Raw genomic sequence first — 27,756 nt, forward strand, 5'->3', positions numbered from 1 at the left:
TTTTCAGGGTTGGCCACAGGTAGTTGGGCTATCTGTGCCTATGTTTGAGGCTCACCAGGCAGTTCTGGGATGGATGTTAATCTCCAGGATTTTTCAGTGGAGCGGGAGCTCTACAATCAGGAGGCCATTGCTGTCGTGCGCAACAGCGCCCCCAGTTACACTAAAGTTTAATGACCAGGATACTGACAAGATTTCATTCCAGTTTTTAGGCTTGTTAGTGTGTTTATATGAGAAAAGTGTCCATTCCAGACCTGTTCACATATGGGGTTGGTTTAAACAGTATGTTGAGTAGTTTCTAACCTGTTCAGAAGTAACCAGAAATGTCTACTGGATCCATTCTTAAGGGCTGATAACATAGCTTCATTATCAATTTGATAGAGAGTAAGTTTATAACTAATCAGCCAACTTTTCTGTTTCTGCTTTAATTTCTTTATAGTGTTTTTAAATCAGTCAGACTTAGGTTAGATTTCTTCAGAGACCTAATTTCTTTTTGGTAGATGGCTTTCTTTCTCCTCACCAAGTCATCATAGACATGTTTATGTTTAGTGGCCTTATGGTAACCTCAATGTATTTTTAGAGAGCGTTTCTAGTGCGTGACCTATATGGTTTTCAAAAGTGTTATGGGTATAGAGATTCCTCTTTTCCTCTATTGTAGTTTCTACCGTCTCTTTCAAAAAGAGATTATTAACTTTAGAAATATTCCCATCATGCCACTTTAATCTGGATCTAGTTGAATTTACAACTAAATTGCCAGCGATCCTAGATAGTGATTTCTTTTGGCAACCCAAATTCCAGGTTACCGTCAACATGCTATGGTCACTATGGTGTGTCAGAGATGTTATCACTGGAATTATCCAGTAAGCTCATAGTCGTCATATCGACATTTTCCATCTTGGGCATTTCAATTTTATAGTGGAAAGTGTCGTTAGCAATTTACCACTTCTTAAGGGGCCCGCCATGCTCAGTGGGGCCCAATAGTGAATCTTTTCGTCACATTAGGTCGATGTAAATATAACGTAATATAACGCGGATTAAGCCTTTTGGAACCAGTTCTATTAGCAACCAGAAATAAGATAATCTTTTGCTCCTACTTTTTACTGTTGGACATATGTAGATCAAATATACATAGAAATGAAGAGCAGCAGAAAATAGCTTCCAGCACTTTGAGTAAAATTTATATAGCTCACTTTCAAATAATCCACAAGGCACCCGCCCTAGCGAAAGTATGTGGAAAAACGTGCCGTTACCCAAGTTCTTAGGTTGCTATACGGCCGCATTCAATGCAAACCAAGACTACTCATACAATAGGTAATAATGGAAACCACAATAATTAGAGGCAGGGAAGGGACTCCGCGCCCACCGCACAACCAAACAGCCAAACAGCTTCACTTGGCGTTCCCTTGGGTGCGCATGCAGGAGCGTGAGAACACAAGCTGATGTAGGATTGCTGGGTAGGGAGGTGGCGAGGCCAGGAATGAATCAAAGATGCTGCGAAGAAAGCAGAAAAGATATGTGAGGGACAAAGTCCATGCTAAAAATCCATGAATTATAACGGAGATGTAGCAAGAGTATAATTACTAGTAAGTCCTTCTGTATTTTTGCCGCGTTTCCACACCTTGTAGGCTTCACCTTAAGGACGACTTTCACAAACAGAATAGAGGACGCAGCATACACAGCCAAACAGCTTCACTTGGTGTCCACTTTTCCCCCTCTTTAGCTTCTCAAAGTTCAAACTAGCCGTTGGCTTCTTTTCGTTCAGCACAGTTCAGTTTCTTATCGATTCTTCCCTCGAGTCACCGGCTGTGATGAAGCGCTTGCCTTTCTTTATCCTTGGGGTCAAGGTTGGTACCACCGAGACAGATGTCCTTCCCCAGTTTTGTTATCAGCGGGGTTGTCAGGTGTGATATGATAGGTTATTTACCCGGGGATCAAACCTGTGGTGCTCTGTGTCGTCTTGCTTCCAAGGCAGGCACGTTGCCCTCGAGCTATCCTCCCGAGACATGTGTGTGATTCTGGTCAATTGCCTGACCCTTGTATTGGGACATGTCGGATAAAAGGCTCTGGTGTTAGTCCATTTTCTTCTGTGTTGTGCGAAAGTGTTTGTGTCTGGAAAGGGGGCAGGGCATGGTTTTGGAATATCTTATGTGGTAGGATGGGGAAAAGGTGTTGCAAGAAGGGGGAAACCGCATCTCCCCCGTGAGTGTCCCACTCCAACTCCCCATGAACTCCTCATCCAGATGATCCTCCCTCACTAGTCCACCCCAGGAACTGGATCCAATAGCAATGGCCGTGCCCAGGCCACCTGGATGACAGATCCCCAAGGACTAAACAGGGAGACACCTTCAGGTTTCTCACAAAGTGCACTGGCAAAGCAGTAATGCCATGTGAACTGTTGGAGATTGCTTTTGACCAACTCCATCACCTCTCCCACAGTTCCAAACAACACATTGCAGCTGACATACAAGAAGATTGGTTTGTGCCCAAACTTCAGGAGCACCTCACCAACATGATCATACACTGTGCCACGTGTCAAACTTTCAGCACAGGCATGATGTGCCAAACTTTACGGGGCACTTTGCCCCACCCTATTGGGCCGTTTCACGAGTTACACATAGATTAGAAAGACATGGGCAAAAGGTGCAATGGATCCCAGTATTTGATTGTTATGGTCTGCCCTTTTTCACAGTGGTTGAGGCAGGACCTTGTGAATATCCGGATGCCAAATGTGCAGCCAGATTTGTAGTCAGTGAGGTCTTCGCCCGATGGGGTGTGCGTGATGTGCTAAGGTCTGACAACGGCGCACATTTAGCCGGTCAAGTGGCACAGCGAGTAGAGCGCTCGCTTTGACACCCGTGCAGAGCTTGCTAACGCAGGTTTGAATCCCGGCGGGGCCAAACTCAGCCTTTCATCCTTCCATCCTTCCGAGGTCGACAAATGAGCACCACACACCGTGGGTAATAATAAGCAGCGCTCAGATACCTGAGGGTTCATAGCACTATATAAACGCCAAATTATTATTATTAATTATTATTTATTTCAAGAGCTCTTTAAGGAGATCACAGCACTGCTTGGCATCAAACACATGTGCTCCATTTATCAGTTCAGACCATAAGTGTTGTGGAGAGGATCAAGACTATCTGACAATCCTAACACGTGCAATAAAATTGATCTCCCGAAAGAATGCGCCGCCCGACCAGAGGACATATAGGACACTGCAAACATAACTGCGACAGGTTCCCTGCCCACCCAACCTCGGATGCCCGGTGAATTAATTTACGTAATGAGTTTCGTTTGAACATGGAGTAATCCCAGATTTCATGGTGCCTACAAAGTGGTGTTTTCCACACCCTCGCTGTAAAAGTAAAGGGGCTTTGTTATTGGATACAAGTTTCTGATGTCGGCAGGGCACCCCACAACACTATACAATCCACTTAAAAGTACTTCAAATTGTGCATACACCTCAACATTAATTATAAATACCAGCCCTCTTCTCATTACTGCACATGCACAGCTTCTGACATATTTTATAACATCTCTCTCTCCCCAGCCTCCCTTGTGTACATTCTTTTTTCTCCTCAGGTGAAAAGAAAACAGAGCTGACAACTTCAAATACTTCAGTTCATGTTAGAAGACGTATTAGCTTTGAGACTGTTCCTGAATGCTCATATTCATATATGTTTGGTATGCATTTTAGTGCAGGATTATTTATCATTTTAAATTATTTTAGGAATTTATTGGGGAGCTTCCTTTATATGGGGAGTGCATATAAAAGTGGGAGTAAAAGGGGGGAATTCACTAACATAACCAACATTAATGTCTAACAGTGATGAGCGTAATAACGATAATAGATCAACAAGTACCCCTGTTTATACGAGTATGAATGTGAGCACGATATTAGAACATGTTATCCCATTTCTTTAAAACAATATTTATCTTAACATAACCATTTATGATGATAGAAGCAATATGAGTGTTGTGAGCAAACCCATTGGGCCACATAAGAGAATGAAACGAGGGAAACTGATTTAGTGAGCTGACAGTATTGGATATATGATATGATATGGCATTTATAATGTGTCTATACACAAGTGTTTCAAGGCGCGAAGAGGCAGGGAGGGGAAACAGAGGGAAGACAGAGACAACAATCCTAATAGGCCAGGTGACATTGATATTGCTCAAGTGCAGGGGAGGGGCGAAGGGGAAAAGTACAAGGGGAAAAGGGTAGGGGGCAGAGCAGTACATATGATAGCAGTACATTAAATAAAAACAATAGAAAAAGTGCAGCTAGCTGGTGGCAAGTGCAAGGGTAAGTGCAGACATCAGGTGTCAAGTGCTAGTAGGGGCTGCAGGGGTACAGAAACAGTCCCCGAGTGCAAGGGTTGCCAGGGGGGCAGTGCAGGTGAGCAACTGGCAGGGGGACTGGGCCCGAGATCAGAGAGTAGCTAGGTAACTAGTGCAGTTTCAGATTCAGCCAGAGGAGAGGAGGAGGGAAAGCAGAAGCAAAGAGAAAGGTCTTGAGGAGCTTCCGGAACCGGAGATGGTTCTCCTCAAGTTTCAGAGAGGCAGGGAGGCTGTTCCAGAGGGAGGCCCAGCAGAAGAAAGATCTACCACCAACTCGCTGCTTGGAGAAGCGACTTACCCTGAGGGAGTTGGAGGCGCATGAGCAGAGAGCTCAAGAAGGAAGATATTTAGGAAGAGAGAGTTGAAGGTATTGATGTTGCAGGCCCCAGAAGGCCTTGTGGACAATGCAGAGGGTTTTGACCTTAATCCTCGCCGCCACTGAGAGCCAGTGCAAAGATGTCAGTCCTGGAGAGATACAATTCCTGGGCTTGAGGCCAAGGAAAAATTTCGCAGTCCTGTTTTGGATGAGTTGCAAAGGGCAGAGAGTAGTGGCAGGCAGATTTAGAAAGAGGCTGTTGCAATAGTCCAGCCTAGAGAGAACCAGAGCTCTGGGGGAAGGAGAGGAAAGGAAGACTTGTGTTTCATCAATTGTTATGTTATGCTTAGGTCCCTTTCCCATTTTGTTTTCATCGTGTTTTTGGATGGGGAGTGGGATAGCACCATACTATATATCGTGGAAATATTCCCTTGCAACCCCTTCTTGTGTCATGATGCCGAGTATGAATGGGTGGGGGTCGGTTCAGTCGGGAACGAAGGCCATTTGCGTCTGCATGCTGCTTTTAGGGGATGTTATTGTAACGTTATGGCGAGCCCAGAACCAACCTTTCCTTGTACCTCTTCCAGTTTTACAAACGTACCACCTGGAAATATATCACCCACCGTCAGTTCCTTTCCGGGATCCCATACTCTTTGCAGCATTGTGTCCAATGTGGGGGCAATGTCAGGGTAGTGCCAGAGAGGGGAGGTAGAACTATATGGTTCTGTACATTGTACCTTCCAAAACAACGCGGCTCAGGCCCGTACCATGCAGGCCACTAAGTGGACCTCCCCAGCGCCTCCACATTTCTGGATCACATATCATGGAGCTTAAGTCTACGGGGGCGGCAGAGTATTTCTCCACCTGTACGTGGGCGTAGTTTTCTATGCTCTGGAACCAGTATTTTGCGAATTGTGATTGTGCGGCATAGTAATAGAGTACAAAATCTGGGGCAGCCAAGCCGCCTGTGTCGTTTTTTCACATCGTTTTTTAGGCTGATTCATTCTTATCACCCCCACCCATACAAAATTAGAGGCGAGCTTATGTAACCTGTCAAAGAACAATCGTCCGGGCCATATAGGGATGTTACTAAACAAATATAGGAGTTTCAGAACTACAACCATCTTCAGGAGGGCAATGCAGGCATACATTGATATCAGGAGTTTGTTCCCTAGTTTCAGTTTGGCCTCAAGCTATACAATGTATGGTTCGTAATTGGTGGTATACAGAATGTGTCTGTCGATGGCCACTATGATCCCGAGGTATCAGGCTGAGCTTGGGGACCAACGAAAGTCCACTGTGGCATTCGATTGTACAGTCCCCTGTGTCAGTGGGATGATTTCAGACATAGCCTGATTGATATTGTAAACAGAGTACTTAGCAAATTCTTTTACATCTCGCATTGCCAGGGCCAGGTTAATCTTGGGGTCCCCAATGTATAACAGGGTATCATCTGCGTAAATGCAGATGAACTAGGGGACACGAATCCGGACACCCCAAGAGTGTCTATGTCGTAGAAACGCTGCTATACCCTCTATAGTGAGGGCAAAAATGAGGGGGGACAGAGGACATCCTTGGCGTGTGCCTCCGTGGAGTGCAAACCCAGGTGATATAGTGTTATTTGTTCTCATTCTAGCTCTGTGGTCTTTGTATAGTAAACGAATGAAAGCCAGAAACCTCAGCCTGAACCGCAGTTGCCCCAACATGGCATACATGTACCTCCACGAAACCGACTCAAATGCTTTCTCAGCGTCGAGCAAAATCGCTATCACCTTTGCCTTGGGGTCCAGCTGGGATATTATGGCAAACAGTGTGTAGATTTTGGGAGGTGGATCTCGTGGGGATGAATCCTGACTGATCAGGATGTACCAGTTTATTCATGTGTGGTAACAATCTGATCTATTCACAATAGATTAGCAAATATTTTGGTATCTGTATTTAGGATGTGGGTTTGTGCTGGGGTTTGTGTGGCTTGAGCAGGACTGTGATAATGAATTCCCTCATGGATAGAGGTAGTGAACTTCAAAAGCGCCAGGCTGCCATAGTGGCAGCTAAGATGATGAACCACAATTTAAGAATCTCTGGCAACTTCGGATTCGAAGGAACTGTTTAAGACTCTCAAAGAGCAGGAGACCACACCCCAACTGCAGGCATCCACTATTGTCAAAGACGACAAATGGTGTCTTGAAATTCAGAACGCGATGTCCCTGAAATTGGAAGGGATTCGAGAAGGCATCTCAACTAAAAAAAAAACTGACCGCCGGTAATGTGGCCATTAGTGAGTGTAAAGCCTTTGTTACAGACAAGGCTATCCCAATATTCAACTTTAGTCCAATCACCACCGAGGATCTAGCTATGGTAATCTCCAAGCTTAAGGCCACTAAATGCACAGGCGATCCCTGCTCTTCCATCATTATCAAAACCTGTCCACCCAGGCTTGTTCATTAATTCATCTCTTTTAACTGGCATGGTTACTGACGATCTGAAACAGGCTTGGGTTATGCCACTGTTAAAAAAACCTGGCTTGGCCCAAGATATACCGTCAAATTATAGGCCTATAACCAACACTACATTCCTTCTTAAATTCTGGGATCGAGTCGCCTATCCACAGATTGCTCAACACCTTAACCTCTTTCCTATCCTGAACCCACTGCAATCGGGGTTCAGACAGGGTTTTGGGACCGAAACCTCTCTTTTAGACTTAAAATCGAAGTTACTGAACAGAATGGATAAAGGTCTCGCCTCCCTGCTTACTTTGTTAGATCAATCTGCCGCGTTTGACCTTGTCGACCATTCTATCTTGGCAGAGCGTTTGAAGGAAGTGGCACATTTTTGATCAGCAGCAGTTCAATGGATGCTATCCATCCTTTCAAATAGAGTAAGTAGGGTCAGTGCAGATGACACAATGGCTCCACCTATCTCTGTGCTTTTTGGAGTACCGCAGGGTGCTTGCACGACACTGTGCATCTATAACATCTTTATGGCCCCCTTCTTTGCTCATTTTGAACAGGAAGGGGTCCTATTCTCGAACTACGCGAATGATACACAATGCGTCATGCTGCTCACAGGGTGTTACCGTCAAGATGAAATAGAATTTAATTGAATGTTCTCTATTATCGAATGCTGGATGATGCAGAATAATCTGACGCTCAATCGAGGAAAAACCGAACCTATGATAGTGGGGACAGTAGGTACACTTGCCAAGCTGGACCCGGCTTACAAGCATTTTCAGTTAGGGGATACAGATATCTCGACGCTCCCTAAGGTCAAAATCCTAGGAGTTATTATTGACCAGGCATTGAACATGAAACCATATGTGGGATGTACAGTATCATCAGCTATATATTACATCAAACTGTTCATCTCACACCGTACATTTTCCACGAAAATGACTAAGCCACTGCTCGGGCAATAATAGGTGACAAAATTGATTGATGTTGCAGTCTCCTGGCAGGAGCTAGTAAAGCAACCATCAACAGAATCCAAGTGGTCCAAAATGGCGCAGTTAGAGTCGTCACAGGTCTAACCTCGCGTTCCCATGTAACGGAGGCTCAACGCGCTCTCCAATGGCTCCCTGTGGAAGCACATATCCCTTTCAGGCTACTGGTAATCACATTCAAATGTCGAATGGGTACTATGCCGTCCTATCTTCAAGATCATATTAGGGACAAACCCAACTACAGAAGTCTGAGATCCAGCAACCAAAACTTTTTATTTTTACCAAAATGCAAAACTAAAAAGGTTCAGGAAGGAGCGTTCTTTGGTGTAGGTCCCATATTATGGAACTAGCTACCTGCCTCTTTGAGAGGTTCGTCCTCTTTGAGTGTGTTTAAGAAGGAACTCAAGACCTGGTTGTTCCATTAAGTAGTCTAATTTCCGATTTCTCTTGACAGCAGAAATGATCCCACACCTGGATTCTACGTGTTACTTGTTTGTGTTTGTCTATGCACTCACACCCACAGGTTTATGGATGCGCGTTATAAATAAAGTAAAGTGTACCCACTGATAAGGTCTCCTCCCAAACTTCCATTAATCCTCTGTGCCACTCTTTGAGCATGCCAGGTGCACTGAATAATGATAGAATAGCACTGTTCGCAAATGTAACCAATTGCTTCTTTGGCTTTGGTTCCCAAAAGATGGTGAGCCCAGCAGACCCCACGTAATGGAGGGATGGACTGGGCTGGGACCAATGGCTTGGCATCCCCTATGGAGAGGGCCGACCATGTATAGAGTCGCACCAACCAGCCACGTGGGTTTCCACTGCATATAATGACGTGACCTATGACCCTTTTCAGGTAGAACGTTCCATGGCAGCAAGGTTCTGATGCACCTATTTGTGTAAAAATAAAACTTGTTATCCTTGCAAGAGTTTCTTGGGCCCTTTTCTCCAGCGGGTTGTATTTTTTCTGGTGTGAGCGTTTAGGGGCGTGCCTTTACCAATTCGGGGCAATCAAGATCATTGTTGCACCAAACGTCCTCAGCCTCCTGATGATGTGCCGTATGACTGGAATCGGTGGGAACACATAGTAGTGGATAATTCCAGTCCACCACAAAGGTGTCCCCCAGTGCACCTCTCGGGGGAAATTCCCAGGAGCAGAACTGCTCACACTTCCTGTTGGAGTTGGATTCAAATAGATCCACTTGAGGGGTTTCCTAGAGGGTGAAGATCTCTGCAAGGACTTCCCGGAATTGCTCCAACTCATGAGACCTACACCTGCCTCCTCAGGGACCGCCACTGTGTTCTCCTTCACGTCCAGATGAATTGCCGTAATGGAAATCCATCTTTGTAAAACCCAAATCTAGAGTTGCATTGTACACCCCCTCTCTATTTGAGGTAGTGCACAGCCACTGTGTTGTGTGTCAATTGTAGGATTTTTTTCCACAATATTGATGGCAAAAGGGCCATCAGTGCCTCCCTGATCGCCCTAAACTCCAGAAGCTTTATATGGAGTTTTGCCTCCGCTGGGGACCAAAGACCACTGTAAGGGTGCAGAAGTAAGACTCTGACACAGAGGCGACATGGTAACCCTATCTTGTCCTAACTCTTAGAGGGATTTCCCTGCCTCAATCAAAATAACTAACGTCACGGTCAGGATGTCAAAAGCAAAAAGTCCAATGTCAGAATCCTAGCTCTGTCCCTCACATTCGAAGTTAAACTTAATAAAAAGGAGGTCTTCCTAGCCTAGAGGAATGACTCACTTCCCCTGGACAACATAAGTTCTAGATGTATCAGTTCTTCAAGTGTTGGGGGAATGTCTCCCTTCCCCAGCCTTCTTCAGGCTTCTGGAATAGTTTGTCAACTGCTGGAGGATGTCTCCTTTGCCCAGCCTTGTTCAGGCTTATAACACGGTTTAAAAATTGGTGGGAAATGTCTCTGTTACCCAACTGGCCCTAGTCTAGCTTCTTCTCTGTCTCTGGGGTCCCTGACCATGTTTGGCAGACCTGGTTCCTTTCCATCAGGCACTGTGAAAAAAAAGATGAGACATGATGCTTCTGCAAACAGTGGTGGGTCTGTGACCCTGGGTTGGCAGAGAGGGTTTCTTCCTACCAGACACCGCAACGAAGAGTGGCTTGGATGCTCCTCCAGGCTTTGGTGGGTCCCTGACCCTGGTTCGCAGACCTGGTTCCCTTCTCCATCAGGTCTCTTAGTCCCAAACATAGACTTTGTTTACTTGCCTGACAAGTTTTGTGTTCCTCTATCATTTTCACAGTTCTCTATATGGTCTCTTCAAGTAACATGCATACTTCGTTTACTCCCCTGCCAAGTACTGTCTTCATATGTATTCATCTCACAGTTCTCTTTGTGGTTTCTCCAAGGTTATTATAAATAAACAATTCAAACACAGTGTGTACGGCCTGAGGGGAATGTCTCCATTCCCTTGATCTGTGCTGTCTGGAGACTGTCGCCCTTCTCCATATTGTGGTGTTTTCCCAAGGTGTACAAGCCAAAGGGTCATCTCCCTTCCTTTGACTTCTATAAGGCTGCTAATTCCAGTTTCATCGAGTTGGGAAATGAGGGAATGCCTCCCTTCCCCAGGCCTTTCTGTGGCTTTCCTTGCAGCCCAACAGATGAAGATGGGGAAGGTCTCCCTTCCCCAGGCCTTTCTCAGGCTGCAGTCACCTTGCTTCCTCAGTCTGTCGGGTACTGTGACTATGAGGAGCAATCTATATGCTTGATTTTAAACAGGTGCAGGTCCAAGCCTCGCACTGCAGGTTCTCGCCAGTATCCCGCTAAACTTGGTTCACTATTCTGCCAAGTGTTATTATCTTGTTTTAGTTTTGCAAACGTCTCTTGACATCCATCAGGGTCCCATACCCAATAATGTGGCTTCTTTTGTTTACTTGCTGCCTCAAGTAGTCTCTGCCACTCTATAGGTGCCCCGGCACCTCACTGTCCATCAGCATATCTTATTTCGTGGACCGTGATGGTCTCGGGTCATCCTGTGTGCCTTCTGTCTGCTCTGCCATGCCTGCTTCTTTCTTGTCGCCGTTAAACTGTTCCTCCATGTGTGCTAAACTTCGGGGAGGCCAGGATCGTCTTCATTGCTGCTTGCCGCGCTGTCCCTGCACACCGGACCAGATTGACAGAGACCTCCTTTCTCGGCTCCCCAGTCCGTCTCTCTCCTTTCCCAGAGCATACTTAGTCTTGCGGTTGCTCTAGGGTGGGCTTGACACTTTGTCAAGTCCTTCCTCGCTTTTAACTGGGCTTTGTCGAATCAGCTGTCGAGAACCACTAGAGTGGGCAAAGTGGTTCTGGGAGGTACTCTGTACTGCTCCACGCCTCCCTCATCGTCACAGTACTGATCTGGTTATGATGTTGTGTATCACTAGAAGTCTTCCTCGTCTCAATATTGGACGAAGAATGGTGACAATAACACAGAGATGTTTGGATATGGGTTAATGTTAGGGATGTAGGAAGGGGTGCTAGTGTAAGTTGAGTTGCAGGGATATCGTGTTATCTCCAGGTCTTAATTCATCTGATAGGGGGTTTCTCTCCCCATGAGATCCACCCGCCGAGTACCACCCCCATGGAGCCTATTGGGTAGCGGCCTCAACTCCCTGACCTCACTGAAAGGGGCTCTCCCCACGGGAGAAGTGACGACATCTGGAGATTTGTCACACCACTCACCTTGAGTTTACTCAGGTGAGGGACCTATCCAGTCAGAGAGGCGCCCATCACTATAGACACATCCGGCCGGAGTTGCCAAAAGAGTTCCCCTTTCATCAAGTTGTCCTCGCTGGACCACCACAGAAGATCCTGCGAGATCCTGATCGGGACCGGCAACAGGTCCGTCGTGTTGCCCGAGAACTGTGACCACTGGGATTTGAGAGCCCACTGGATGGTTATAATTCTCAGTCTGGCACCAGAAAAATGCAGGATGCCACGAGGCAACCTCAGAAAGTCCATGGACGGAAGAGGCTGGGCTTTCTGGAATTTGTAGTTTAATTTACACGAATGACTACCAGACTGCGCAATATAGGAACATTGCTTTAATTTGAGTATTCAATGTGAATCTGATACCCTCTCCATGATTACACGTGTTTCGGCTCAGCTGAGCCTTTCTCAAATCAGGGCTGGGAGTTGTCTAAATTAAACTATTTTCATGACAGTTTGGGCTTTTTATACCATCACATTCCAGTGACCTGCGACACGGAATTCAATTTCATGCACTACAAATTTGATTTAGAGGAGCTAATTAGGGACTGAAAGGAGTCGGCTGGCGGATCAACTTTTTGAAAAAAAAGCTTTTTCACTTCTGGAATTTGTAGATCATCTCCTGAATGTTGGTAGCTCTGTCCTTTGGAGGAAAAGCCTTACCTTTGGATGAGTCCAGGACAGCTCAGATGAATTAGAGGGCTTGCGAAGGTGCCATCTAGAACTTCTTTAAATTGAGGGAGAAGCCCAGTCTGTGCAGGAAGTGGCAGACATGACTTAGATGAGCTTTTTCCTCTCAGTGGCCCTGTTGGGCCAGCAGTCCAATTCCTGATTCTCGGCCCTCCCGCCGAGCCTGCTCCCATTTATCAATTGGCCTGCCCAGGCAAGTCTATCGACTTGTGCACCCTCACCGGCTCCTTTCCTCCATCGGAGCTCGGTGAGTGTGCCCAGAAGCTTTGCTGCCTGTTCTCCACCTTTTTGGTGGCATCTGCAGTCCCCCTGACCCCCAGTTATTCCCCTTGTCCCCTACTCCCTCTCCGCACCCATTTCCTGATTACCAGCCCTCCTGCCTCCATTGATATATCCCCCCGACACGCCTCCCCGCTGTGATTGGTCCTGGCAAGGAGATCCCCCTCATTGCCAGTCCTCCCAGGGCAGCCCTCTGCCCGGCAGCCCATCGGCTAAGGACCCCGAGGCAAAGGACGGCCCCTATTGAGACGGCCCCAAGCAGTATCTGCAGGTATCAGCAGGAGAAGCAAGAAGCCAACGACAAGTGTGGCAAGGCCGGGGACAGAGGCAATTACTTCACGCCATACTACCCTACCACTTAACTACCCTTTAAGCTTTTCTGTTGTAAAGTCGTCACACTGCATAAAATCATTCATTCAGTAAGTCTCCCAATAATTTATCTGTGATGTGACATAATTGCATTTGAAACTAAACTCATTGTAAAATCTTCATACTCTGGTAGCATTACATTTGTAATTCCCCCTTTGCACCATGTCTGTAGTATAGCTGCTATTTAAAGCGGGAACCAGTCATTGACCTTGGAAGTGTGCCTATGATCCCCTCTACGCAAAGTTGAATTTAGAAGTGTGCCTAACATCGTGCCCTACTTGAATTTGGAAGTGTGCCTAGAATCTTCCCTGTGCAAAGTTGGTTTTAGATTTGTATCTAACAACCTCTCTGTGTAAAGTTGAATTTAGAAGTGTTCCTAATAGTGTGCCCTAGTGGAACTGACTAGTGTCCCCAATAGTCTCTCTGTGCATAGTTTAATTTAGAACCCTGGCCTGGTTTTCATCAACGAAACTTGGTTCTCGGACGACTTCGCCCCAATCGCCAATGAAGCCTCCCCCCCCTCTGGGCCCCCCCCCCCCCGACTACTCCCTCATCCCACTGAACCGTCCCTCTAGAGGAGGGAGAATAGCATTCGTCTTCAAGTCTCACTTCCACGCCTCAATCATCGACAAATAACCTTCAATTCCTTCCTGAGAATCACTCCTCGTTAAACTATCCCTTTCCCCATCGTTCTCACACAGTTTCCTAATAATCTACAGATCCCCTGGCTACGATAGATAATTCTCAAACAACCTCTGCGACTCTATGGCCACCCTTCAACTTAACCATCCCAACCTCACTCTTCTTGGAGACTTCAACATATGGCTCGATATCCCCACCAACCCTATGACACACTCTCTGGTTGACGGTCTAGACGCGATTAACCTCCAACCCCACATAAAAGGCCCGACTCACTATAAAGGACACACTCTTGATGGCATCTTTAGCTCCCACAACCAAATACATCTAAGCCCCCCCACCCCTATCATCTGGTCATTGTTTCTTTCACCATTCACTCACCTGACCCGCTTCCCGTACTCGAACCAGAACCCCCGAATCTATGCAAATGCTGGAAAAAACTAATAATCGTTCCTGACCTAGCCGACGCACTCCTCCAGTCCCCTCCACCTACCTGCCAACTCAATAAACAACTAACCCCCGACGCTTTTGACTCATGGCTCAACACCTCACTAATGCGGCTCACACCCTCTTGCAAACCATCAGCCCGCTGTGGCCTGTTCCCTAGATGGTTCACACCTGAATTGAAGACCACTAAACAACTATATAAATACCTAGAACGCAAATGGCAGAAAGACAAAACCCAAGAGAGCAGAAACACCTTGGCCCAACACCTTCCATCAGTACAAGGTCGAAAAACCGGAAAGCAAAAAAGCCCACTACAACTCCCGAATCCCATACTGCAAAAACCCCAGCAAAGAACTTCACAAAATCATCACCGAATTCACCAAATCGGCATGCACTACCACCGTCCCGACCCCATCACAATCACTCTGCGACTCACTCACTCTCCACTTTTACGCCACGGCTCTCGAAAGGACAAACGCGCTAACCACCAAACTGGCTCTCTTACATCCACCAGGCAACCCTCCCCTCATACCGGCCAAACCACCACCTGCGACCACTGCGCAACCAACGTTCGCCTCCTTTAGTCCAATATTACTCGACCAATTTCTCAAACTTCTCTCTGCCCGCAAACCATCCGGCTCTCCGCTAGACCGTTGCCCGGCCACAACCCTCAAAGAAATTTTCGCTTCTACCTGCGCAGGAGAACACACAAGATCCATCATAAATGACTCCCTTTCCTCGGGTATTTTTCCCGACGCATTCAAAACGGTTCATGTCAAACCTCTAATTAAAAAAACCTTCCCTCGACCCTCTCGAACCCAAAAACTACCGACCCATCTCGACCACCAGGTTCCTTGCCAAACTCATTGACCAAACCGCCTACTCCCAACTAAATGCCTTTGCCGAAGCCAACAATCTCCTAGACCCCGCACAATCAGATTTCAGAGCCCGACACGGAACTGAAACCACCCTAACCTCAATCTGGGATGACCTTAAAATCACGGCAGACTCCGAATCCTTCTTGACCTATCCGCTGCCTTCCACACAATCAATCACTCAATCCTCCTTGACTGCTTCCACTCCCTAGGAATTCGTGGAACCGCTCTCAAATGGATAGCTTCATTCCTCAAAGATAGGTACCAAATAACGATACTCTCCACCTATTCCTCCCAAGCCCGACCAGTTGACAAGGGAGTTCCCCAAAGAGCATGCCTATCTGCCCTCCTGTTCAATCTCTACTTGATCACCCACCCACCAATAATTTGTTCACACAACATCATGTGTTACAACTATGCTGATGACACTCAACTAATTCTAAAACTCTTGATCTCAAAGCCCAACTGCCGACCTGACCTCTCTGCCAGCCTCCTCGACATAGAGCTCTGGATGACCCAAATCCACCTCCTGTTAAACCCCTCCAAAACTGAAATCATGGTATGTGGCAACTCTGAACTTCTTCCACACCCACTACCCTGGCCATCTGCCATGGGCAACTCACTGACTCCGGCTAACTCAGTAAAAAACCTTGGATGCACCGTTGACTCTGACCTAACACTCTTGCGCCAAGTCAACAACGTCTCAAAGTCCTGCCACTACCACCTTAAAGCTCTTAGGTGCATTTTTCCTTATCTCTCCTTATCTCTCCTTTCCCAACAGACTAACCCCCTCTACCTCGGAGTCCACGCTTACCAACTGAGTAAACTCCAAAGAGCACAAAACGCCGCAGCCAAACTGCTACTAGCGCTCGGCCCGAGAGATCACATCTCCCCAGCCCTTAAAACTCTGCATTGGCTTCCAGTGGCCCGAAGGGTGACCTTCAAAACCTTATGCATCGCTCATCGAGCATTGCATAAAACCGGACCTCAATATCTTCAAGACAAGCTAAAACCCTATCACCCTCCACATACTCTAAGATCAAGCTCAGCCGGCCTCCTAGTCATACCTAAAACAAAATCAGTCAGGTTAGGCGGATCAGCATTCTCAGCCTTGGCACCCACGCTGTGGAACGCACTCCCACCCCACATCCGCCTAAATGAAGATCTAATGTCTTTCAGGAAACTACTGAAAACTTGGCTCTTCCCCTAAAACCAACCCGTACGAAAACTAACCCAAACTGATTAACAGCATCTCAATGACACCAACCCAACAAACTACTAGATCTTGAATAACAATAAGACAAATAACAATATAACATCAAGATCCATGCGAGACAACTCATAGCCGCAAATGTAAACGAAAAGGACAAACAGAATAGAATGAGTAAAGTAGATCAAAGCAGTGTAGCGGATAAAAAGAATAAATCGTACGAAAACAGTAATGAGGTTTAAATTAATGAAATGGAAAAGGACAAACAGAATAGAATGAGTAAAGTAGATCAAAGCAGTGTAGCGGATAAAAAGAATAAATCGTACGAAAACAGTAATGAGGTTTAAATTAATGAAATGGATGTAATGAGTGAGTGCGCTGAGCCGATGGGTGTAGAACGGATGAATGTGTAGGGCGGACGAGAATGTAGAATGTAGGAGTGCATAAGTGCAGAGGAATGTGTAGAACACATGACTGCATAGAACAGATGAATGTGCAGAGCTGAGGAGTGTATAGAGCGGAGGAGTGTATAGAGCGGAGAAGTGTATAGAGCGGATAAGTGTATAGAGCGGATGAATGTATAGAACGGATGAGTGTATAGAGCGGATGAATGTATAAAGCAGATGAATGTATAGAGCGGATGAGTACGTATGCGCAAACGACTTTGTAGAGCAGATGAGTGCACGGAAATAACAAATGCAGAGAGCGGATGAGTGCATTGAGTGGATGGGTGCGCAGAGCGGATGGGTGCGCAGAGCGGATGGGTGCGCAGAGCGGATGGGTGCGCAGAGCGGAACAGTGCGCAGAGCGGAAGAGTGCGCAGAGCGGAAGACCGCCGAGAGCGAGGACTGTGTGGAGCAGAGGAGTGTGTAAGACTGGAGGAGTGTGTAGAGTGGATGAATGCGTAGAACAGACTAGTGGGTAGACCGGACGAGTGTATGGAGCAGACGAATGCGTAAGAGCAAATTAATGCGTAATAGCGGAGGGGTGCGTAAGAGCAGGTGAGTGCGTAGAGCGTGAGATGGCATAAAACGGACAAGTGCACAGAGCTGACGAGTGCACAGAGCGGATGAGTGCATAGAGCAGACAAGTGCGTAGAGCGGACGGAACGGGTGAAGTATGTGGGTAGAGTGGATGAGTGCATAGAGCGGACGAGTGCATAGGGCATGTAGAGCGGATGAGTGCCTAGAGCATGTAGAGCGGATGAGTGCCTAGAGCGTATGAATACCTAGAGCAGATGAGTGCCTAGAGCAGATGAGTGCCTAGAGCAGATGAGTGCCTAGAGCAGATGAGTGCCTAGAGCAGATGAGTGCCTAGAGCAGATGAGTGCCTAGAGCAGATGAGTACGTAGAACCGTTGAGTGCGTAGAGTGGACAGAACGGGTGAAGTATGTGGATAGAATAGATGACGTATGTGGATGGAACGGGTGACGTGTGTGGATGGAACGGGTGATGTAAGTAGATGGAACGAGTGACATATGTAGATGGAACGGGTGAAATATGTGGATGAGATGGATGAAGTTTGTGAAAGAAACTGGTGTAATAAGTGAAAAGTACAGGGAAGTATGTGGAACGGATTGGAGTGCTTGGAACGGTTTGGAGTGTGTGGACTGATTTGGAGTGCGTGGAGCAGACTAGAGTGCGTGGAGCGGACTGGAGTGCGAGTAGCGGACTGGACTGGAGCGCACGGAACGGACTGGAGCGCACGGAACGGACTGGAGCGCACGGAACGGACTGGAGCACATGGAACGGACTAGAGCACATGGAACGGACTAGAGCACATGGAACGGACTAGAGCACATGGAACGGACTGGAGCACATGGAACGGACTGGAGTACATGGAACGGACTGGAGTACATGGAACGGACTGGAGTACATGGAACGGACTGGAGTACATGGAACGGACTGGAGTGCACAAAGCAGACTGGAGTGCCTGGAATTGCGCGGCTAACATGGAATGGTTTGGAATGCATGGAACGTTTGAAAGAACATGTAACTCATCATATCACATCACTACGCTTACTCTCTTTACACCACCATTCAACTAGAACACAGTACTATGACACCATTCGGTATAGCTGTTCTCATACTAACATCCGCTTCATACTCCCCATCACTCTAACTAAACACTGCTGGTTACACCCCCCCCCAGCCAGGTGTTCTCCTCAGGCCTAAGGCAGCCACAATCTGTCTGGATAAATCCTGCCAGAACGAACACATACTCTTAATTCCCTCCTTGACTTTGGTGCATAGTGTGGTGCCAAAAATGTAATTGAACTTCGATTGTAAAGGCTTCTAGGGTTTGATAGACCTCGTGCTTGGGCTTTTCAACGCACTAGATTCGTCTTTCCAGGATTCCCTGCCGGCTGTACATCGCGTGGTGGGCTCCGACCCTTTTTTGGTCGTCTACTCCGAGGTCGTCAATGTGGTCGATTTTTCAAAGACATCAAGCATCTTGAGCCTGAATTGCTCCCACTTCTCTGCATAGTCAGATTTAGTTTGGAACCTTATCTGAGTGTCCGGAGACAAATCCGATGAGGCGTGCCTCCTCCGTCCCTTTGAGGAAGAAGAAGAGTGATGGGAACCACTCCGGGAGTGGGACCCCCCCTTTGCTTATGCGACTTCTTTCAAAGATCGCTCAGATTACTTGATCCCTTTACAGGAAAAATGTTCGAGGGCATAGAACTCAGGGCCTTGGATGGCGATTGTCCGAATTTTAGCTTTGAGCGCCTCTCCTTCAAGGTCTATGGCATCATGGATTTACATGAGCCGCAGTCGGCAGTCTCGTGGTTGACGCCCAGACATTATAAACAGTCTGAGAGGATTGGTAAATGACATGTTATCGTCACAGTCCTTACTGCCCTGGAAACGCAAACAAAGGCTTCGGTGTTGACACTGCATCTAATTTTTCAGGAAAACTAGCTGTGAGGTGTTCCGATCGTTGCATGCTGATAATGCGGGATAAGGAACTGAGGTCATGGGGCACGTGTTGCCCATTTATACCGACATCACTTCCGGCCCTGAAGTCTGATTGACGCTGATGCTGCACAGTGCCCCCTGGTGGTAAAGAAAACTCAGAAATTGTGCTGCTGCCGCACAGTATATCTGAGATGAGGAATACGGGAACATACAGCAGAACTTTCCCATGAAGAATGGACAACAAAAATCAACAATTTAAGCTTCAGCATACCAATTCTGTCTCATACAGAACTTTTTGACAACCAAAATTTGTGAGGGCAAACTTGCAATTGTTAAATGAAAAGGTTGAAAAATTGAAGGTCTTGAGAACCCCATAGAGGAGGTCATGAGGCCCCGGGGGAGGACGACTTCACAATAAAATGTTATAAATTATTTAAGTCTCTGTTGGCCCCATTTCTGGTGAAGATGTTTAACGCTTGTCTGGGAGAGGACCCCTTGCCCCCCACGATGATGGCTGCAATCATTGTAGCAATCTCAAAGGAAGTTAAGGCCCCCGATAGGTGCTCCTCCTATAGGCGTGTCTCCCACCTAAATGAAGATGTAAAGATACTGGCCAAAGTCCTGGGAACGAGACTGGAGGGGGGTATATCACTCCTAATACACAGTGACAAGTTTCAATAGGGGAAGACAAGGGTCAGATAACATCAGGAAGACTATCAACCTGAACCATGGGGCTGGACGCATGTCTAGTTGCATGTGGGGGGGATGGACGCATGTCTAGTTGCGTTGGACTCAGAGAAGGCCTTTGACAGGGTCGAGTGGCCCTTCATGATGAAGGTCCTGAGGCAGATGGGGCTGGGGACGAACTTCTTGAAATGGGTGGCAGCATTATACGATAGACCCAGGGCCCGAATAAATGGAGGGCTCGCAGAGCCCTTCAAACTCACGAGAGGTACTAGGCAGGGATGCCCCCTCTCCTCACTGTTGTATGGCCTCGCGATGGAGCCACTGGCAATTGCGATTCAAATGAACAAGCGTTTCATTGGTATAGGGGGGAGGAAACATCGTTATTCGCAGACGATATACTGGCTTATCTTACTAACGTCCAGGACTCCCTCTCCCAGCACACATGACCCATATCGCAGAGTATGGTCGCCTCTTGGGGCTCAAAATCAATGTGGGAAAATCTGTTATGCTGATACTAGAGCAGAGCCCCATGTTAGGCGAGAGGGAGACTTTCCTAGGCATGAGGGTTAACCAGAGGAGTATTCAATACCTGAGAATGTGGGTAACATTGGGTCTCCTGGGGGAGATGTGGAGACCAACTACAATCCCTTCCATGCTCAGTTAACGTCTGACTTGAAGAGGTGGCAGCCATTGGTGCTGAAATGGTATGGCAGAATTACCTCTATACAAATGTACGTGCCCCCCAGGCTGTTATACTTATTCGCAGCGATCCCAAGACAGCTCCCAGACAAGTTCTTCTTGGAGGTGACGGGGGAGCTGCGTAGGTTTATATGGGGGAACAAGACCCCATGGGTGAAAATGGCGACCCTGACGCTTCCGAGGGACAAAGGGGAAGTTGGGTTCCCGGCTCACAGATATCCAATTATATTACAAGGCAGCATAAATTAGGAGAATGCTGGAACACATGAGGGATGATCCTATTGGACTTATCTGGAAGACCTTGCTGCACACCCACTGAAGGTCAGAGATTACTTTTGGTCCCCGCTGAGACCAAAACTTGTGCGTCTCAGGTCCCACCCCACATTGGGAGTTTATTGGCCAGTTTGGCGGGAATCTAGAGATACACAGGGCTATACATTGTGGCCCTCCCCTATGTCTTTAGTGTGGGGGCCCCCATTTAATTTGGGACAATAGGGACTAGCCCGCTCACAGAGGTGGTTGGATGCAGGCCTTGAGAGGGTGGGACAATTGTTTGAGGCGGTAAGCTTCCAGGAATGGCCCACGGTGCGGGACGTACTGAGAGGTGACTCGACTACAATATTTTACTCTCTCTGCATAAGGGGTATCCTGATACACCAAAAATTGGATTGGGGTAAGGGATGGCCAGAGAATTAACAGCAGTGGAAAAAGTACTAGACCAGCCCACAACAAGAAAGGGCATACTGTCCAAGCTATACAAATCGATGAATAAGACCCGTCTAGAGGGGAGACAAACCTTTAAGAGGTATGCTAATGGGATGGTACAGAGACCCGGTGAAACTGTCCAAGATATTTGCGGGAGCGTCCCCTATGTGCCCATGGGTTGTGGGAACCGGGGGTCCCTGTCCCACATATGGTGCCGATGTCTGAAGGTCCAAGTGTTCTGGAAAGAGGTATTGAGTTGGATGGAAGAGATCAGGGGGATAGGGCTGGGCATAGACCTGCTGCAGTGCCTACTAGGTCTCCCGCAAAGAGACAGGGAAGAACAGACTCCCGAAGATGTGGGAAGCAATGTTAAGAGCGGAGAGATTGGCCATAGCCCAGTGTTAGAAATGTGAAAAAGCTCCCCTCAAAAGAGGCTTGAGAAGGTAAAGTACAAAACATGATGGTAATGGAGAGGCAGACGGCATTGGTGAATGATAGGATGGAGGAGTTTCAGGCTGAATAATGCGCTCTGCTGCTCAAAATTTCTTGATTGTTGCGTTATTGCCAATATTAAAGTTTCAGGTAGCAGTGATGTATGTGCCTCACTCATATCACAGGATTACCTTAAAATCTTTTTTTCTGGTAACATTAGGATAATTAGATTGGGTCCGAGCCCCAGGTGCACAATTGTGCTCGCCAGTACCAAAATCCAGCTGTGTGTGTGTTTCTGGTCAATTTTTTACCAGGCACTGTGTTTGATTCTTGTTTTTTTCCTGTGCATTCTGTACTAGTAAATCTAGGTACAGTAAACACAACAGAGAGGCATACCAAACATGTTTAGCACTCGCCAATGAATGTTAAGTTGACAGGTGATTTAAACGATGGGTTTCTACACAACACACAAGATGAAGGGAATCCCCTTTAGCTCAATACCCTGACACATTCAGCAAGCATGTTGGAAGCAAAGCAAATGTAGACAATAACTCTTTTGAACAGGGTGATCCTAAGAGACGTTAAACATCAGATAGTTTGCAAATGTCTATACAGCTGTTAGAATAACAAGATCCCCCAAAACAGGATTTAAGGGCTCAGTCTCCGAAATATGTAAAGTAGAATATGAAATGGAAGGCTATGGTTTTGATTATTTTAATACTGCCAGACACTTCTCTTACATGATATAAAAATCAGTTGCTTATAGAAAATCTGAAAGCCCCACGAAATACATTTGTCAAGTAAAACATATGCCATGAGACAAATGACAATGTAAACACAAGTGAAAAGCCACATTCATCCTCAGATATTGATGCAGAGTGGACTATTATCTTGAAAAGTTGCAAAACTCAAAAAATGCTTTTGTGCGCATACTTTTTTGTCACTACGTCATGACGTCATGTACATTAAGATTTGTACCTGCTTCCCTAAACAGCTCTCCTCTTTAAGCATGTCGTAAACATCAGAAGCAGTGACCCTCAGCAGTGCCATGTCACCATCTCCTGAGCCTTCATAGGCAAAGTAGGGCAGAATGTTCACGAGGATCCTTGGAAAGCAGTCGGGAAGCAACAGGCGCCAGTCTCTGCCAATGAAACGTGCAAGGGTTTTCACTTCTTCAAAATCATTTCTGATCACAAGGTGTGGAATGAGAACTTTATAAAAAGACCTAGAAAATCGTAAAAAAATATAAATTTTAAAAAAAAGTATTAACAAAACAAATCGAAGCAAAGTTGCTGCAGAGGAACTCTATTTTGCCTATGCACATGCATGGAACAAGGTTGATAAGGCACACATAAAGCGTTAATATAGTGGTGTACAGGCAAGGGATGTTAGGAAATTGTGTACAGGACAGGAGGTTAGAGTGGGAGGGGAAGCAGGCTCTGCTGCAGAGTGGGAAGGCAGGTGCCTGGGTATTGCCGGGTGTAAGAATGGGACAGAAGTATACTTTCAACAGGCGTCTTCAGTTCTTTCTTGAAAAATAGGAGCATGGGGACTTGTCTGATGTGGTGGTGGGAGGAGGGGTCAGAGTCTTTTGAAGAATTATTATGGACTGCCTGAAGCTCTAAAAACCACAATGCCCCAAATCAGCTGCACGTACAGAGTTGGTTTGCTTAATTCATCTATTCTACTAAAGATTCAAACATATCCTACGCATTTGTGTTATCCCAGTAGATCAACGTGTTTAATGACTACTGTTCAGCTGAGATTTTACTTTTGAGGTTTTGCTTCTAGTGTTTAGCTAATGCTTCTCTGTATCATCTGGTGTGTTTTTACTGTTCCATCCAAACCAGTTTTTCTGCTGCTTGAACACTATGGCGGTGGGTTGCACGTGCCTCAAACCGTTGTATTTTAAAGCTCCCTATTTTACCTTTACTCAAATCACTTTTTCTTTTCTAATATTATGAGGTTGCCTTTTCAGCTTTAGGATGTTGTTGCTACCTCTCCATCTAGTGTGCAGCTACCACATCTAAGGATCCTCTGTTTTTCTGCTGTATGTTTTGGAGGATTGTTGCTGCATCAAACTCGACATTTCTTGTTGCACCTTTTGGTGGTTCGATTTTTACAGCAGTTGAGTCCCTTTTGTATTTTGTTGCCATCTGTATTCAACTGGTATTTTTTCTCGCTTTAATGCTTTGTTGCTGCCTCACTTTTTCCAATGTTTCGTGATAAAACAAAGTGCTTTGAAACACTTGTGTATAGGCGCTATATAAATAAACTATCATATCATATCATATACTCTTCCACTCTGGCGATTTACTGCGATCCCTCTCACACCCGGGTATTTTTCTACCATTTTGGCAACAGCATGTTTTTCCTGTCGCAAGTTCTTAAACTGTGCTGCTGGCATGCATCTTCATTTTTTGCTGGAACCTCACTGCACAGATATTGTGGTGAGCCAGGAATGAGATGCAGACACAGAGCAGACATGTTTGTAGCTACAAACTTATTTGAAAACAAATCGGGTTGGAGAATGCCTCACTATCCCTAATCTAGGATAATCTAGGAGGAATTTCAACCAAAACTAATGGGTCTGTCCTGTGTGAAGATGTCCAAACAAATGTATGTCCTGTGTACGTAATCCTATTCTGGCCCTAATACTCTAAAATAACTCCACGGTCCAAAGGGTATTGACTCTTGTTTTCTCCAAGTGTTCAGATTATCAAAAAGAATAAGCAGGTTTCCAAGAGGATTACTTTCTCCCCCTGGTTTATTCAGTTCTTTCGGGGAAATCGCAGCCTTCCCCAAGCATTCTCCTCACTTCAAAATCCTACGGGTATATTTTATTCCTAGGGACTCTTTTCCTTTGTACACTTAATGACAATTCACAAGCTCAAGGGCATGGCCTCCCTTGAGATTCTTCTTTCAACAGTTCACGCAATAGTTAATACTCTCAGGGGCATGATATGCACCCATATTAGTCTTCACCTGGTATACTCTCCTGCCAGGATTTTGTAGTTCAAACCTTTAACTCAACTTCACCTGCTATACTTTTCTGCCAGGAGTTTATTGTACAAAGCACTTTCTCTTTAAGGTGGGAGTTTAAAAACCCATACGTAACTGGCTCTACAAATATTTTCACTACTTTAATGGCATGAATGTTGGACTCTCGCTGAATTGTTATGAAGCGGCACACTCTCTTTGACAGTTCGTTAACCTACTTGTGTTCTTTGGGTTTACTGGTAGTCTCTGGCATCCCCTCGCTTCAGTTACTTTCACTTTGTGTTATTCCTACGGAGCGCATACGCTCGCCGGCAACCTGGTAACCCACTTGTGTTCCTGGTGTTTACCGGTTGACTCCAGCGTTCCTTCACTCCTGACTGTTTCAGCGAATTGGCTCTGCGTGCACACCATTAAGCAATGCAGCTTCACGATTCCTCCTTTCTTGGTGCGCGGTGCCTGCTGTTCCTTATCCCTCGAGCGCGGACCGTCTGCACTTCGCCTTCTCCTTCCTGGATTCGGGTTTGCCTTCAGGTCGCCTGCTGCAGCGTTTCTCCCTCCAGCGTGGTGTTTGGCTTCAATACGGATCGCGAGGCAGACTGTCGTATACAGACCTCTGCTCTCCTTCTCTTCGTCAGCTGTAGCCAGGTCGTATTTAAACTTCCCAGCTCGATTGTACCTTTTCCAACAACTAGATTGCTGCGTTAGTCGCCCAGTCCTAGTGATCTTCATTACACTGTTGTTCTTGCTCGTGTCAGTGGTCTTTGGATCTTTTCTTGGATGGCATTGGGGAAGTGTATGCTGAACTTCATTGGGAGTGATCCTCACTGCTACCTGCCTCTTCCTTGTCCCAGTTGCCAATTTATTATCCTTGATGAGAGTTTGTGGATTAACCAAAGCAGATCTACAAAGACGTTGGGGAAGAGTGTGACAGGGAAGGAGGTTATATGGTTTCCTCTAACAATGCTCTGTCTTCTTCCCAAGGTGTACCTCCCCAGGTGGTCCTCCCTCATATACTCACTGCGAGGGTCCGGATCAGGTTGTAGCTGCCGTCCCCTGGCCACATAGAGGGAGGTTTCCTTAGGGAAAGAAGTGAGGATATCGCTATATTCATCACATATCATTCTTTCACAACACTCCCTGAAGTACTTTGGTACTGCCAGTACTCAAATATTGTTGCCCTGGCACTCTCTATCAGGTGCTTTGTTGTTGCTTCACGTCCTCAGCTTTGCTACATCATCTCATCCTTTGTAGGTTATTCAGTAACTTTACCCCCACTGGTACATTGCTTCTGACGTAGTCCCTCATTTTTCTGTACTGGGACCTCGCAACTGACACTCACTGTTGTGGTTTGCCACCTTCACTTTTCCAAAAGCCTTTTCCGGCTACCTTTCTTTCCGAGGGGATGCTTTTGTCTATTTTCTTGTTCCGTTTCCAGCTCATTCTTTGCCTCTATTGACCTGCATTGCTTTGTATATGTATGGCTTTTCATCTTCCTCTGTTAGTCACTATTTTGGTAAATTGACGTTTTGCTTTTGCTGCTGAGCTTTTCAATGTTAAAAAACTTTGCCTACTCATGTGAATCTTTGCAACAGACAATCACCCTTTACTAGCAGTCTCGATCCCCGTTTCAGGTACTTTATGTCTCCCTTTCACATTTTTTTGCAGACAATATCCTTGTTGCCACCCTCCTCCCGATTTGCTCCTTTCACTCTTATTACTATGAATACCACCCTACTCATCTTTTGCGTGTTGCAAAGATTTTGAAATGTTGCTTCTCTGCTGCACGGAATGTACATTTTGAAATGTATGTGGAATTCACTGGCTTTCATTTGCCAATGCCCTAGAGACCAATTCCTAGTAGGTTTCACCCACCTTGTGCTCCTAGAAGGCTGTCAATCGTGCATAAATGCCTTTCTTTCCTGGGGAATCAAAATCCATGCCACAACACCTGACTTGGGTTGTGAATTACTGGACTAAGATGAATCAATGGCCAACCCCTACCTCTCCTAGTCACCCTGCCATCTCATATAACAGCACAAAAACATCCTCGCCCTTAGTATTTATTGGAGGGTGGATCTATTTATAAATAGAAAAATTTATATACAGTGAGCAGCTGGTAAAAACCTCAGCCTATCACCATAATCCACACAATATAGTTTCAGTATTCTATTAACGTTGGTGTGCAGAAAAACAATGTGCCATGATGGTGACAAAACCGAATAACCAGGCTGATAGTGTCTTTCAAGTGTCAGGTGTAATGTGAGGAGGGGAACGTCTAGTCTCTAGCTAATAATTGGTTAATAGCATAGGATCCTACCCGCTTGTTCCAAAGATGGTCCGTCAAAAGAAATATCTAGTCTCACCAAGTTCCAAAAACAAAACAAAGCAAAACCAGGCGGCGGGTGCAAAGCAACATGTCCCAAAGGTTCCTCCTCCAAGTCCAACAATAAAATAAAGCTGCAACTCAAAAGGTTCCCTCCTCAAGTAGGATGTTGTTGCTCTTTCCAACGTCGGACCAGTTAGGTGCATAGATTTTCTCCAGCGCAGATCCAGCATTTCCATGACTGAGAACTCCCGGGCGTTGCTCTTCTCCTGCCAGATCTCCCAAGTCATGAGCTGCCTACCTTTAAAAGTCTGATTCCTCCTCCCCTTGGTTCCCTTGGGAAACGATTTGTGTAGCAGGGAGTGGGTTTCCCTGTTAATGGGTGATGTGTTTGGTGCCATGTGGTCTCTAGAAAGACTGACCTGTGGTTATACCAAGACCGCTGCATCGTTGATTTTTAAACTGCAACTGGATCTTTATATGGTCTTCTTTTTCTCCCCGTCTTCCAGCATGCCCTGCATTGAGTAGTGTGCTTCCGTTTCTCTAGCATGGAAAAACAGAGTCCAACAAACATCTGGTGTTAGGGAGAATTCTCACTTTATGGCTAATTTCCCTTACCTATAGAGTCCCCCAGCAGCTTTGCTGGATTTGAAGGGTTTGTTTGTTTTTA

General features: G+C 46.2%; 1 protein-coding gene across 2 annotated transcripts in view; it reads right to left on the reverse strand.

Annotated features, from left to right (window-relative positions):
* ATM (ATM serine/threonine kinase) overlaps positions 1–27,756 on the reverse strand; it is a 3,046,976-nt gene that overhangs the window by 1,550,480 nt on the left and 1,468,740 nt on the right. For both annotated transcript variants that reach the window (XM_069640412.1, XM_069640413.1), the window contains one exon: positions 22,742–22,988. In XM_069640412.1, the coding sequence (XP_069496513.1) occupies positions 22,742–22,988 (247 nt within the window). The remainder of the gene's footprint in view (positions 1–22,741; positions 22,989–27,756) is intronic.

This window comes from Ambystoma mexicanum, chromosome 7q (genome assembly GCF_040938575.1).
Source record: "Ambystoma mexicanum isolate Mex_15411 chromosome 7q, UKY_AmexF1_1, whole genome shotgun sequence".
Taxonomy (NCBI): domain Eukaryota; kingdom Metazoa; phylum Chordata; class Amphibia; order Caudata; family Ambystomatidae; genus Ambystoma; species Ambystoma mexicanum.